General features: G+C 41.3%; 1 protein-coding gene across 1 annotated transcript in view; it reads right to left on the bottom strand.

Moving 5' to 3' along the window:
* The window catches only part of ZPBP (zona pellucida binding protein), a 33,933-nt gene that overhangs the window by 7,407 nt on the left and 11,740 nt on the right, over positions 1-14,786 (bottom strand). The window contains exons 4-6 of the mRNA XM_023521609.1: positions 14,720-14,782; positions 14,203-14,279; positions 11,529-11,706 (exon numbers count right to left, since the gene is read on the bottom strand). Coding sequence (XP_023377377.1) covers positions 11,529-11,706; positions 14,203-14,279; positions 14,720-14,782 — 318 coding nt within the window. The remainder of the gene's footprint in view (positions 1-11,528; positions 11,707-14,202; positions 14,280-14,719; positions 14,783-14,786) is intronic.

Raw genomic sequence — 14,786 nt, 5'->3', positions numbered from 1 at the left:
TAAGAACACACTACTGCTCATATCATGCTCAAGAGTGAAAAAGTCACTTATGTCATATTGGGAACAGGACAAGAAAGCCTGCTTTTATTTCTATTTGACATGGTACTGGAGGACCCAGCCATTGCAATAAAGCAAGAAAAAGATATAAAAGGCACAACAAATATTAGGTGAAAGAGTAAAACTATTATTTGTAGGTTGCATGTTTATTCATACAAAATAATTATGTATGTTTATTCTACAAAATAATTGTGAGATCTAATACACGGATTAAACAGAGTCACAAGATCCAGGTTAATATTTAAAAATCAGCTGTATTCTTATATGCTAACTGGAAATTAAACCATTAAAACGATTCCATTTATAGAACAAAAAAAAAGTAACATTCTTATGAACAGATCTAAGATTTGCTAGAACTGCACAACGAAAACTGTGAGACGTTTTTGAGACAAATTTTAAAGTATTTACATAAATGCAGAATTATCATGTTTACTGCTTAGAAGACAAAGTATGTCTTGGATAACAGCTATCATCAATTTTGTTTCTAGAATCGATGAAATCTATTCAAATTACTATAGGTTTGTTTGTAGAAATTGACATGCTAATTCTAAACTATATATATTCAAAAAACAGAACAAAACAATTTTTTAAATATAAAACAAGTTACTATAAAAAGCGACTTCATAAATTATATAAATGTCTAGCCATTATGCCGTACACCCGAAACTAATCTAAAATAATATTGAATGTCAACTCTAATCGAAAAATTTTTTAAAAGACACTTTGGTATTGGTGAAACGACAGGCGTGTAGAATGTAGCAGAATTAAACCCACGTGAATATAATTAGTAGAATTTTTGACAAAGGTACCATAGAAATTTTAATAGGGCAAGAAAATTCTTCAACAAATGGTGCTGGATCACCAAGACGGGCTTTTCTGTTTAGTAAAAGGTGATCATCTACCCTTATCTCATATCAAACAGAAACATTAACTCGAAATGGATCGCAGACCAACATGTACAACCCCAAAGTACTCAACAAAAAGCACAGGAGAAAGCATTTGTGGCCTTAACATAGGAAAAGGCTTATGAGAACACACAGACACGTGGACCACAGAGCAAAGAAGTAATGAACTGGACATCTTCGACTTCTTTGTTTGAAAACAAAAATGCAAGCTACAGTTTGGGAGAGTATATTCAGAAAAAAAAAAATTATGTCCATACTATATTAAGAAACGCATCAGAAAGAAATTTTGTCCATACTATATTAAGAACTCTTACGACTTGGTAAGACAAAAAACAACTTACAATTGGAAAGATATCTGTACAGATACTATGCAAAAGAAAACCAATATCTAATAATAGGAATTCGAAAATATCTTTAAAACTAAAATGAAAATTAAAACCACAATGAGATATCACTACTACACACACGTTGGAATGGCTGTAATTTAAAAAGCGGCCAGGCTATGCTTTGGAACAACTAAGATTTAGAACAACTAGAAGTCCCCAACCTGGCTGCACAGCCAGTTTAGAGAATAAGCTGGCTCTTTTTTAAATAAAGTTAAACAGGCACTTACCGTATGACCCAGCAATCGCAGTCATAGGTATTTTCCCAGGAGAACTGAAAACATATGTCCACACAAAGACTTGTACGGGAATGTTCATAGCAGCTTTATTTGTAATGGCCTAAAACTGGAAACAACCCAAATGTCCATCATCAGGTGAATGGATAAACAAAATGTGCTATATCCACACAATGGAACACTACTCAGCAATAAAAAGAAACAGACTATTAATATATGCAATACCGCTGACAAATCTCGAAATCATTATGCCGTGTCAAAGAATTCAGACAAAAATATATATACCGTGGGGCTCCCCATTTATAGAAATTTATGAAAACACATGCAAAAATATAGTGACACACAGCATATCACTGTTTGCCTGGGGATGGATGCTGAGGTCGGATCAATTACAAAGAGGCATAAGCACAATTCAGGATTATGGCGAAGGTCTTTTCCTTGACTGCAGTGAGTTTCAAGGGTATGTATGGTATGACTTCAACATCTGTAGTTAACTGTATGGTCATACTGAGCCCAAACAAAGCCAGCTGCAGAAGGTATTAGGTCAGACACCATTCATTTAGTGACTGTCATGCAAACCGATACTGTTAGTCATTGATGACTCCCTCGATCAAAGTTAAAAGTGTAAAATACTGAACTGGAATAAAATATATCACATTCTGATGATCATGTATCGGTTCAGAAAGGGAAGACAATGGATTGCTGAAGGCTTCACAGGGGGCTTCGGGCATGTGCTTCATAAATCACTTTAAATCTTACGATATGAAGGAAATGACAGAATATCAAATTTGTTTGGAATAGGTGACACACGTATTCTTGTTCACATCATCTCTATTATTTCTAGATGTTTAAGTATAACATTATAAAGAAAGATTTTGTTTTCAAAGAGCCACAACACACACATGCGTGCACACGCGCGCGCGCGCACACACACACACACACACATACACACCCTTCTCCTGAAAACTAAAATCAACCAAACAAAAACAAACCTCTAGGTACAGAGAGCTTCAATGAGATATTAAACATTCAAGGAAAAATTTACATATATTCTAGATATTTAGAAGCAAGAAGAAGGAAGAACTGAAATTCATTTTTTAAACAGCAATGCACTAACACCAGAATTTTACAAATATTTACAAAGAAAAGCTACAGGCCAAAGTCTCCCATGAACAGAGATACAAAAGGCCGTAACTAAATGTCAGCATATAAAACTCAGTGACTATAGAAATTACAGATAATAATCCCATGCATGTAGTTTTTTATTAGGTAAGCTTATGCAAGGTTGGTTTAACATCTGCATATCAATCAATGCATTATTAAAAATAAAAAATATGGTCATCTCAATGGTGTGTAAAAGACATACGACAAAATCCAACCTCATTCATGATGAAAAATAAAAATAAGGAATGGGAGGCAATTTCCTTTATTGACCCAATTAATGGCATCTCTGAAAACCGACTATCATCACACCTGACTGGGAAAGACCTGGGCAGGGCACAGGATAAGGTGCAACCAACTCTCAAACCTGGCCGTTGAGCACTTTGCTGAACATTCCAGCCAGGCTAATGGGGCAATAAAATAAAGGGCATGCATATTATAAATAAAAAGTGCATTTGTCCTTACTCCTACGTGACAATGACTGCATGCTAAAAATCCTAAAATAAAACTTTTAAAACTATAACTGAATTTAACAAGGACATGATAGAAAGTCCTTATTTCTAGAAGAAAACAGGAAAATCTCTTCAAAAATTCAGGGTAAGCAGAAATTTCTTGGATGGACACATCTTTGGGTTACTAAAACTATTTTGAAAAACTTAGTTATGTCGAAATTAAATTTTCTGACGTTTAAAACATACTATTAAGAAAGTAATGGGCTTGTTTCCACGATTTATAAATAAATCTTATAAGTTAATATTTAGAAGAAAAATAACCTGATAAAAGGGTAGAGGAAAAGATATGAACAGTTCACAAAAGACTATATAGGAGTGATCGAATAAAATACGAGAAGACATTCGTGGACAATGTCGGGACTTGCCAGGAGTGGGAAACAACTAGAAATCTCATACGTTGCTGATGAGTGTGTAAAATCAAACAACTGCTTTGTAGAAGTGTGGGAGCTTCTTAACAGATCAAACATCTCAGCACATAGCCCTACAACTTAACTCTTATGAATTTACCCAAGAGAAATGAAATCACAGGTCCATACCAAAACATATACGGAAATGCTCGTATAAGCTTTATTCACAATAGCCCAAAACTAGAAACAAGCCTATCAATGTAATGGATAAAGAGTGGTATACTAATAAGCAGCTTTGAGTGATTGTGAGGTGGCAAAGGGGACAATTTGGGGCAACGGAAATGTTTATACTGTGTATAAATACTGGTACTGGTTAAATGGATGAATACACTCATCAAAACTCACGAAACTATAAAATGTGTACCTTTGGAATTAAAATGGGCACATTAATTACAACTTAATAAAGATGATTCAAAAATTTCACACAAATGATGCTCTGAGCCCAGATAGTTTCTGTGATGAATTCTATCATATGAAATGTTTAAGAAAAAACACCATTTACACACACACACACACACACACATACATATTCATACACATACATACATAAATATACATATATATATATACATATGTATATATATGTTTCAGAATATAGAGGAGGATAGACCATTATGAACTTGCTTTTTCATGGCTGGTATAATTATGATACCAAAAATGAGAAAGAAATGATAATAAAGTACATAATATAACACAAATCCTTAAAATATTAGCAAATTAAATCCAGCAATATATAATAATGAAGCGGGTTTTTTCCCAAAGAATGTAAGGTTCAATAAATATTTTTGAAGTTTAAATATGGATCATTATTTTAGTTCAATAAATGGAGAAGAGCAATCGACGCTATCCAACTCTCATCCATGACAGAACAGCTCATAAACTAAGAGTACATATAAATTTCTTAATCTAATAAAGGAAATCTAAAAAAAAAGAAATACACCCTATGGCTAGCATCATACTTCCAGAAGTGCTGCGTGTTTTCTTCCTGAGGTTGGAAACGAGATAAGCACAGCTACTCTCAAAATTTATACTAACTATTCTGACCAGCTGATTCTAAAATGGATATGGAAACGCTGAGGGCTTGGTGGCAGACTGGACTTTCCCAAAGGGCAGACACGATATATCTCATCCCACACACCCTTAAAAATGTGACCTCACTGAGCTCTGGAGTCTATGCCATCTCCTCTTGCACCTAAGTGGACCTCGGTGAGGATGGCAGAAGTGACATTAGGTGAGTTCTAAGGGCAGGTCATAAACAGGTGGCTTTCCATTGTTTTCTGTGCCATTGCCACGTAACGGTGCCCAGTGCTGACACAGGGCGTCATAATGCGGATCCATACGACTTTGTGTGGAAACTCAATCATGACCAGACTCAAGAGAAAATTTTTCTTCAATAGTGGGGAATAATCACCCTGGACTGCACATTGGGTCAGCCTAATAAATCTTAAGAGCAAGACCAGAAATGATCACACTGTTTCCAACAACTTATCTGTGCATGCCAGAGCAAAATACATGAAAACAAAAATAAAGAAATACAAAAATATTCAACAGCAAACAATAAAACATTCACAATGGCTGGTGTTAAATGAAAAATTACTTGGCAATGAAGAGGCAGAATAATATGACTCATAATAAGAAAAATAAATTAATTACAATCTACCCGGAGCACATATGTAAGAGTTAGTAGAAAGGAACATTAAAACAATGCAATATTCCATATGTTCAAACTTAAGACAGTATGTGGAAGATATATTTAAACAGCATTTAAATCAATCTAGAGGTCAAATCATTATTTGTGAGATAAAAAATCCACTGGGTAGGGTTAACAGACAATTTGATATTGCAGAAGAAGAGATTAGTCAACTTGAATACGTATCAATAGAAATTACACCAAATAAAACACAAAGAAAAAAGTTTAATGAAGAGATCAATAAAGAACTGTGGGTAAATGTCAATCGGACTACTATGCTTTTAACTGGAACCCTGAAGGAGAAGAATGGGTTCCCAGAAAATTTATTTGAACAAATAAAGTACAACAATTTTCTAAATTTAAAGAGCACCGAGTGTCCAGAGAGCCAACGAACTCACCGACAAACTCTAAGCACAAGAAAGAAGAAACTACAGCAAGCTGCATCGTGTTTACGGTCTTCAAAAGCAGCGATGAAGAGAAAACCTTAAAAGCATCCTCGGAAAAAAAGATACCTATTATACAAAGGGACAAAGACAAGGGTTACGGCACATGCCCCATTGGAAACAACTCGAATGAGAGGACGGGGGCCGAAATGTGAAAGCACACGAGGGACAAAAAGCCGCCAACCTTGGTTTCTATATCCAGTGAACAAAATCATTCGAAAATGAAGGCAAGAGAGATTTTTTTAGACATTTGGAAGACAGATGACCCTCGACGGCAGACTCACACTAGAAGGGTCAGCAGAACCCTCGGCAGAATCCTCGGCCCATCGGACGGGCCGCAGCTCACCCGCAGCTGGGCCTGCCTGGGTCTGCACGACGAGGACCGCACGGGACGGACACCAGGCTGCTCCTCTCGCTCTGCCCAGCCCCGCAGATGACGACTGCCTGTGCGACGAACGCGGCGGCCACGTGGTGCGGGCTTCGGGACGCAGTGGCGCTCAGGTGGATGCCCGCGCCAGCGGACAGGCCGGGGCAGGAGAAACGAAAGCTCGCTGCTTTTCGACGCGCGCCCTGTATGCCGAGTCGGACAACACGGCTTAGAAGTGGACTGGGACAAATGAACAACACGCACTAAGTCTAAAGCAAAACGACAAGAAAAACTGCTGTACCTAGTAGGTCGACAACCACGAACAATATTCAAATGACTGAACTGAATGCCAGAAAACAGATGCAGCAAAAAAATAAAATGGGGAAGAAACAGTGATACGCTTAGAGCAATATGCATAGCCGCATTAAACAGGTTTAAAGATCCCAATGAAAAGGCAGAAAGTGTCAGACTGAATATAAAAAGCAAGATCAAATTATGTTATTTAAATATATATTAAATACGAAGACGTACATAAAATAAAGGGACAGGAGAAGATATGGCACCTGTGCTACTGAGTTTTATGCACCAGCTTGGCTAAGAGGGACGCCATGGTCACTCTCACGCTGCTCTGAGCCCTGTTCTGAAGGTGCGCTGTCAAGGTGACTGACACCCACGGCCAGCTGACCAAGCAAAAGAGATGGTCCGGGGGGACTGACCGGGTCGGTGGAAGGCGTAAGAGCAGGAGGCGGCCCTCCTGAGAACACATTCTTGCTGTGACCTCGGCTGCCCTCCCACAGGGCCTGCCTGGCTGCATCGTGACAGCAGCCTGGCTGCCATCGTGACATCAGCTGGTTTCCTGCGATAAACCTGTCGATACACGTATATCCTGCTGACTCCGTTCCTCTGCTGGAAGCCTCAGGTAATAGCGCATAAAAATAAGTGTGAATTATTAGAGAAAAGGACACTTGCTTTAACGAAAACTGTATTTTATCTTATGATTATGAAACGTAACACGCGGAGAGAAAAATGAGACATAAATGTACAACGTAATGAGCCTCCGGACAGGGAACCTGTGTACAGACGGTTCGGGCCGCGGTGCGGCCGCTGTCACCTCAACTGCGGCGCCCGCCGCGTCCCCACTCCCCCCAAGGGCGACACCATTCTTTTGGGTTTTGCAGGAGGGGTTTCCTTGGACTGCACTGGTTTCAGCGTTCGTGAACAGCGCTCTGCAGAACAGAGTTCAGCTCCGCCCGCGGTACGTGGATTCGAGTGTTTAGATCGCTTTCCCGCGGCTTCGTTCGTCCGCGTCCCCACGGCCGCAACCGCCCTCCCAGCGCCGCCGTCTCCGCCCGAATACGCCAGCGGCGGCGCCCGCGTTTCGCTGGGCATGGACATTTGGGTTGTCTCTAGTCTGGGCCTGGGGCTGCGATGAACTGTCCCTGCGAGTCACAGGCGACGTCGCAGAGCACGCCACGTCCACCATGGCGCCGCGCCGCATGCCCGGCCACGTGGGCAGGTGGCCCTTCCGGGGTCCCCGCCCCCGCCCCGCCCCGCCATAGCGGGGACGCCGCGCGCAGGTTGTTCACTGTTTGCCAACCCCAGAGCTATGTAGTAGGATCTCATTCTGCTTTTAATTCACGTTTCTTTGATCACAAAAAGTGTGAACCTATCTTCGTGTACCCACTGACCATTTGGAATTACTCTTTTGTGAAGTACTTGTTCAAATCTTTTTCCATTTTTTTCTTTTTCAAAAGTGTTCACTATTTAGTTCTTTTGTTGGCTACAGCCATTGCATATAATTTTCCCATTCTGCAGATTATCTTTTCTCTCTTTGCAGTGTTTTCTGATAAACGGCAGTCATTTATTTATGCAGACCAAATTATCAGTATTTTTATTAAAGTTAGTGCTTTTTGTATCTTTTTTAGGAAATCCTTTTCTAATGCTGAAATCATAATGATATTTTTGTATGTTACGTTCTAAAATATATCTGGGGGTGACTTTTTTGGATGAGTCCAATTTCATTTTTTCCTACATGGCTTTGCATACTAGTGTCACCCCTCAGACAATTTTTGTTTTATGTATTTTAAAGCCATGCTATCTGGTGCTCGCAAGTTTAGAAATACATTATCATATTTATCTTTCTACCATCACGTAGTGCTCCCTCTGCGTACCTAGTAAGGCTTCTTGCCTTAAAGTCTGTTCCGTGAACATCAGCTTTCTCTTGTCATAAGTTTTCTTGGTCCTTTGATGTAAAATTAAAGGGTTCAGGGTGGCTTGTCTGATCAGGACCAGTTTTTAGAGTCTAAAAGGCCTTATTAAACACAATTGTATCTACTAAACAGTCCACTTAAACTGTATCATTTATTTAAAATAAAAAGTATACTTTATTTAAAAAATCATCTCAGGGTGTTTAAACACTCTAACCTGTAGCCTAACTATTTCTGACCACCGACGAGCCACTAAGTCACCATGGAAGAGCCGCTGGCTTGCAACTCCCTGAGACACTGCAAAGCTCTGAGTGGGAAAGGCCACATTTTATTTACAGAGAAAGCAACACCAGACAACAATGCTCATAAACTATTCTGGGCTCCACATTCAACCCACGACAGCCAACGACAAATGGCCCGTGGCCCAGCAGAAGGCTGGCACCCTGCGTAGGCAGAGTTGTGTCGGTGCTAAGGTTCAGGAGCCTCAGGCTTTACGGGCGTCAGGCACCCAGGGTGCTAACTGTAAACGCAGACGTCTGGTTCTCGGCCCTAAATATATTTTTGAGAAAATCTTCAGGTAATTTTGATATGCATCAGAGTTTGAAAACCACTGCCATTATTTAAAAAGGAAGAAAAAGAGGATGGAGTAAGCCATTCTGTCAAAAAGTGTAGTTATTTGACATAGCAGTTTTTTTTTTTTGAGATGATTAAATAGGAATAAAATAGAGATAGATGAAAACAAGATACACAGTTTTACAGAAACAACAGAACCTATAAAGATTACATAGTAAAACATTTCAGCATCTTTGTTTTAAAAAAATGCTATCGGAAACAATATATTATATCTGGTCTTTGGCTGTAGCATATTCATGATATAATACAGGCAGAAATGTTGTCTCCGCTAGTTTATAAGCTAATGATCTTTATCTGTCATACACAAGTTAAAATTAAATGAGGAAAGCAAGACACCCCAAAGAGGAAAACACCCACCATCCACTTAGCCAGCTTCCGAGAAGTAAATAAGCCCCTGCACAATGAGCGGGCCTGCTCATCTCTGCCGAACGTGAACTCGGCGTGCCCTCATTCTGGAAGCCAGCCACTTCACAAAGCACCTCGTGTGTTTTATGGGCTTCCATCTCATATTCCATTTCACACCTGAATGGAGTTTAAGTTCACTTAGTATGTTACATTTGTCTTGTAACTAGGTTGGATTTTACACTGTCTTCCGATTCGGAGAATGATTTACATGTCTTTTTCAGTAGCATGTGCTCTCTAAAATTTTGTCTAGATACTCCAGTAACATAGACAGAAATTACGGTATGTGGCGGGGTCCTGAAGGTCAGGTATATTTCGTTTGTTCTGTTCAAAAACGGGAGCGCATTAAGTCTTGCTTAATTAGTCTAACAGAGATGAGGACAGCATAAAGGCAGCTCGAAGTTAAAATTTTCATTTACCGAAGGATGACCCAAAACGAAATTTAGCACATCGCCAGTGAATATGTGCACTGAGCAGTGATAATCCCACAAAATTCAGAAAGCGAATTCCATTTCCCTCCTCTACTCAGAGCTAACTCCTACCCCATGTTAAAGCTGAGCTCTCCCACTTTGTTTCTGAAGCCGGCCACGTCCCACAGCTCTCCCGATGCGACGCCTCCAGCCCCAGCCAAGCAACCACCGCCCCAGAAAAGGCACCCTGATGGCACCTGCCAACCCTGTGTCCTCAGAGGCCTCCCTCAGGTCTCAGATCGCCCGAAGAGCCTTATCCCAGTTATAGGAATCTTTTCTGACTGATCCGTCTCTAACTTAGTCTGCTTCCCACAATGCCCTTGTCATCCTCATCCCTGGAGGTTAGCAGACTCTTGTTTCCTTGTGTTTCATGGGTGCGTCTCCTGCGTTGCTAAACTCTGTGGGCAGGACCATGTATTCGGGAGAGTAAAACGGTATTTTAACGGCAGAAAATTTGAACTTTCCATGTGTTTTATTATACACTTCCTATGAGGTCTATTGTCAGGAATAAAATAACTGCTTATTGAACTTGATAAAATAGTACAGCGCATAATAACTTGAACATTATAACTACATGGTAAATGAGAAAACCTGACAATTGTGTTATTATCCAAACTCTTCTAAATGCAAAAAAAAAAAAAGGTAACATTATTGGTACTCCTCAGAGACTCAAATCTATTATTTTACTTGAAAGAGCTATGTTTAACTTTTTCAAAATTCTTGGAATCAATGAGATGCATGTATTTAAAATTTTTAGTTTATCTTAAGTCTTTACTGAGTGAAAATAAATGCATTTAACAGACAGCTAAATACTAGGTTCTGGATTCACTGTTTGGTATTTCTATGTTTCGCCCTTGTCTGTATTCTGGAGTGACGGGCAGAGTCACAGTTACAAAGCTGCCATCTGTAAGTGCTTTGCTAAATTTATATCCTATTTCAGTGCTTTTTGTCAAATTTCATATCCTTAAACAAAAACAAAGTCAGAAAAAATTAAAGTAAAATCTAACCGTATTAAATAAAGCGAAGTAAAAAAACTAGTGCTTATTCTACAAAAAGCCTTTTAATCTACTTTAAAGTAGCAGGGAGGGGACAAGCGGAGAAGACTGAATGAAAGCGGTGTAAGTTAGTGATATTCACATTAGAAAGTCCTAGCGCTGAAGATTAATTGGCTTGCCCCACCCCTGAACACAGAGTCGAAGCCCCCGACTCCGTGCTCGCCTGAGCCCCACGAACGCTCCTCTGCAGGACAGGGCCCAGGTCCCCCGGTGCTGGGATCAAAATCCTCTGGCGACAAAACAACCTATACACTCATTTAAGACACCTAATCGAGACTACACAAGCGTAAACTCACCAACAACTGATTCTCAAAGATGATTTGGCTCTTTTTAGGGTAAGTAACTCTGGATTTGTCACTATGACTTGGGTGTCTCCCCGGACGCCTGCCTAACGCTCCTAACCCCTCTTGACCAAGACTGAAATAAAGCCAGCTCTTTTTCTTTTACATCTTCAGATTCACAGTCTTTTCAAATACACCATTTTAAATAAACTAAAGATTTAAATGATAGTAAAAACGAGTGACAGGTGTTCACTTAGACATACTGAAAAGCAGTGAATTGTCCTAAGTATAAACCACGGAATCGTAGCTCAGTACATACCACAGCACTCAGGACATCGTGGATGTTTCAGGGTATTTATCCCATACCCCGGGAAGCAGCGGTTAATCCACACCATATGGAGAGTACCTTCAATATAGTATATTTCAGGCAATGGCTCTGCACGTCTGCCTAGAACTTCCACTTGCTGATTAAAAAATCTCTCTATAAGATTTTTAGCCTAAAACAGAAATACAATATGAAACACTTATTATCACAAAGAAATAATTTTAGCATAAGTAACGTTGCTTATGTATTTAGAAGCATAAAAAAACACATTCTTGAGATCCTTATTTTTTCTCGCATTCACAGGACATAAATAACACATATGAAAATTATAAGGTGTCACCAACCAACGTCAAATATTTCCAAACGTACTTCCAAGCACGGCACGGAGGAGCCTTTTGGACACAGACTCGAGCTTTTTGGTCCTGTGGATTTTAAATGATGGGCGCCTCACCGACATCAGACAGCTCTGTGACACTTAGGCTTTAGGAGCACGTCCTGCGCATCCGCTCCTCCCCTTCCCCGAGCACAGAACAGGATGGTTTCAGGTCCAGGGAATGCGAGGGCCTCCCCGGTGAGGCCTGAAGCCAGAGCTGTGAGAGCGAAGGGGCGCGGAGCGCGGGGCGGGGTGGGGCGCACACACGGGGCGCCATGTGGCCGCGCGTCCACGCATGGTCAGTGGGGCCGTGGGCACAGGGTTAGAACGCCACGCACTTCACAGCCATGCCGCAGAGGACACATGTGTGTGAACTTACTACAACACGCACGGGTCACTATCCTGGAAATGACAAAATGCTGACACAAAATCACAGAACACCGAAGGAGCTGTAGAAAAACATTGCGTTCGTGGATCAGATCAGAAGCACTAACATAGTAAAAATGTAAGAGTCCTCCCCAAATTTACATACTGGATCCATTACCCTAATTGCTACCAACACCTCAGAGAGGATCTGGCAGACATTCACGAGCTTACTCTAAAATCAGAGAGGCACAGATCTGAAAGTAACGACGACCATCTTGACGGGACAGGACACAGCGGGACAACAACGCTGCCCGTTCCCGAGGCCGCAGGAGTGAAGACGGGGGTACCGGGAGAGGCGCAGGCACAAAGAAGGAAGAAAAGAGACCCCAGAGACAGACCCGCACGAACACGCCCCACCGTGCTGTGACGAAGGGACCAAAGCCACCTGACAAGAGCACGGACGATACTTTTAAGAAATGTGCTGGAGAAAGCGGATGTCCACAGGCTGACAGTGACGGAAGCGATGCTCCAGAATGGGAACCTATCTTCACGCAAACACTTGTATCAAAACTTCACATAAGCTTGTTTACCCGATGTCACCCCGATAAATGCAACTCCTTCAACAGGCCAAGGTTCAACGAGCTGAGGCGTGCGCCCCGTGAGCCCCCGGCTCATAGGGCAAAGCCACCGGTGCCACGGAAACACACGCTGCCACACGACTGGCTGAATCTCAGGACACGGTGCTGGCGGGGCAAAGCCAATCCGCGGTCCCTTCTGCAGAACACCCTGGTGGCGATGAAACCCAAGAAACGGAGGGCAGCAGAGGGAAAAGGGGCATCGGGGGAGCAGTGGGACAGAGGCACATCTGGTCCCCAAGGGAAGGGCGGGGTCCTTGGGTACTGGAGCCACCCGCGCCTGGACTATGGCGGTGGACATGAGACCCCACTCAGAAACGGTACAGACCTCGACACACACACATCGAGCACGCCGATGAGAGCGGCGGCCATGCCAACGCCCCTGCCTGTCATGCTGTGCGTGAGCAACTGCGAGATGGTCCCGCTGGGGCAGACTGGGGAAAGTGTACAAGGGGTTGCTCTGTACTTTTTTTACTTTGTGGCCAACACAAACAACAATCTATAGTAAATAACACAAGATAAAGACGGGGGGATTTACGCACACCGCCATACGAAATGTTCGAAATCACAAAGGGAGACAGCGAGAGATGAAAAAAAAAATCACAAAACGGTCAGAAAACAAACACGGCAACAGATCCATCCCTAATTACTTTAAATGTAAATGCACTGAATTTTCCAATCAAAAGACACAGAGTGGCCAAACACATTTTTTTAAAAAAGACCTGCGTATGCTACCTACATGAGACGCACTTTAGGTTCAAGGAAACACTCAGACTAAAAGTGATGGAACGGGAGCCAGAAGGACGTGGGGCAGCTGGATTTATGTGACACAACACAGACTTTAAGACAAAGACTGTCAGACGAGACAAAGGAGGTCACTATATAAAGAAGAAATCAAAACAACCAGAGGATGTAACATTGTGAATATTTATGTACTCAGCACAGGAGCACTCGCGTATTATGCAAACATTTACAGATGTAGAGGGAGACTCGGACGACAGCACAGTGACAGCATGGGAATGCAAAACCTCACGTCACTAACGGACTCATCACCTAGGCAAAAGGGAAAATCACCTTTCTTAACACGGTCAGTTGCAACATGCTAATTCCTAAATATTTCATAAAAATATCAGCTGTTAAGTTCACATCATTTATTACTTTATGAAGTTTTATTTTTATTACTGAAGTTCCTAAATGCGTGTGGGAGGCTGACGTGTTTCATAAATGGTTGAGACGCTTATGCACGCCTTACACACTGAGTGAGCTCACTTTTCTCCAGCCTCACAGGACGTACCTTTGACAGCCTTCTGGTGGCGTCACAGTTGCGGCCTACACACGGCTTACGTCCCTTTTCAAAGTCTAGAGACGAAACTGAGAAAATACATGATATTTTATACTAAATTCCATTCCACAGTAAATTATCATAGCAAGGTTCACATTATTTAGAGTACACACTTTCCAGTAAGTGCATGAATCAGCAGAGTTTTATTTGAGGGGCTACTAGAACTAAGTCAAAGTAGAGAAATGTGAAACGTATTCAGATTTGTAACATCGACATTTTACACATGCTGCTGGTGGGCAGCTGTGCTCACCAGTATGCAAATGGGATCTGACTTTGGGTGGTGAACACACAAGGCAATACACGTGACATATCATTTTACACTCGAAACCTGCATAATTTTAACCAGTGTCACCTTGATAAATTTAAACAAACGAACAAACAACAAACAAATGCTGCTGGTAACTTACACATGTTTAAAATTGGCTTTGTGCCCTCAATGTGTTGCCTTTAAAGAACCGCATACACTTACCTGAAAATGTAAAAAACAATTCATTTTGCAAACCAGCTTTTTGCATTTTAACATGATGGCATTCAGA

The sequence above is a fragment of the Pteropus vampyrus genome, unplaced genomic scaffold, assembly GCF_000151845.1.
Source record: "Pteropus vampyrus isolate Shadow unplaced genomic scaffold, Pvam_2.0 Scaffold308, whole genome shotgun sequence".
Classification (NCBI taxonomy): Eukaryota; Metazoa; Chordata; class Mammalia; order Chiroptera; family Pteropodidae; genus Pteropus; species Pteropus vampyrus.
Note: the sequence above shows the minus strand (reverse complement) of the source record. Positions and strands in the feature narration are given on the sequence as shown.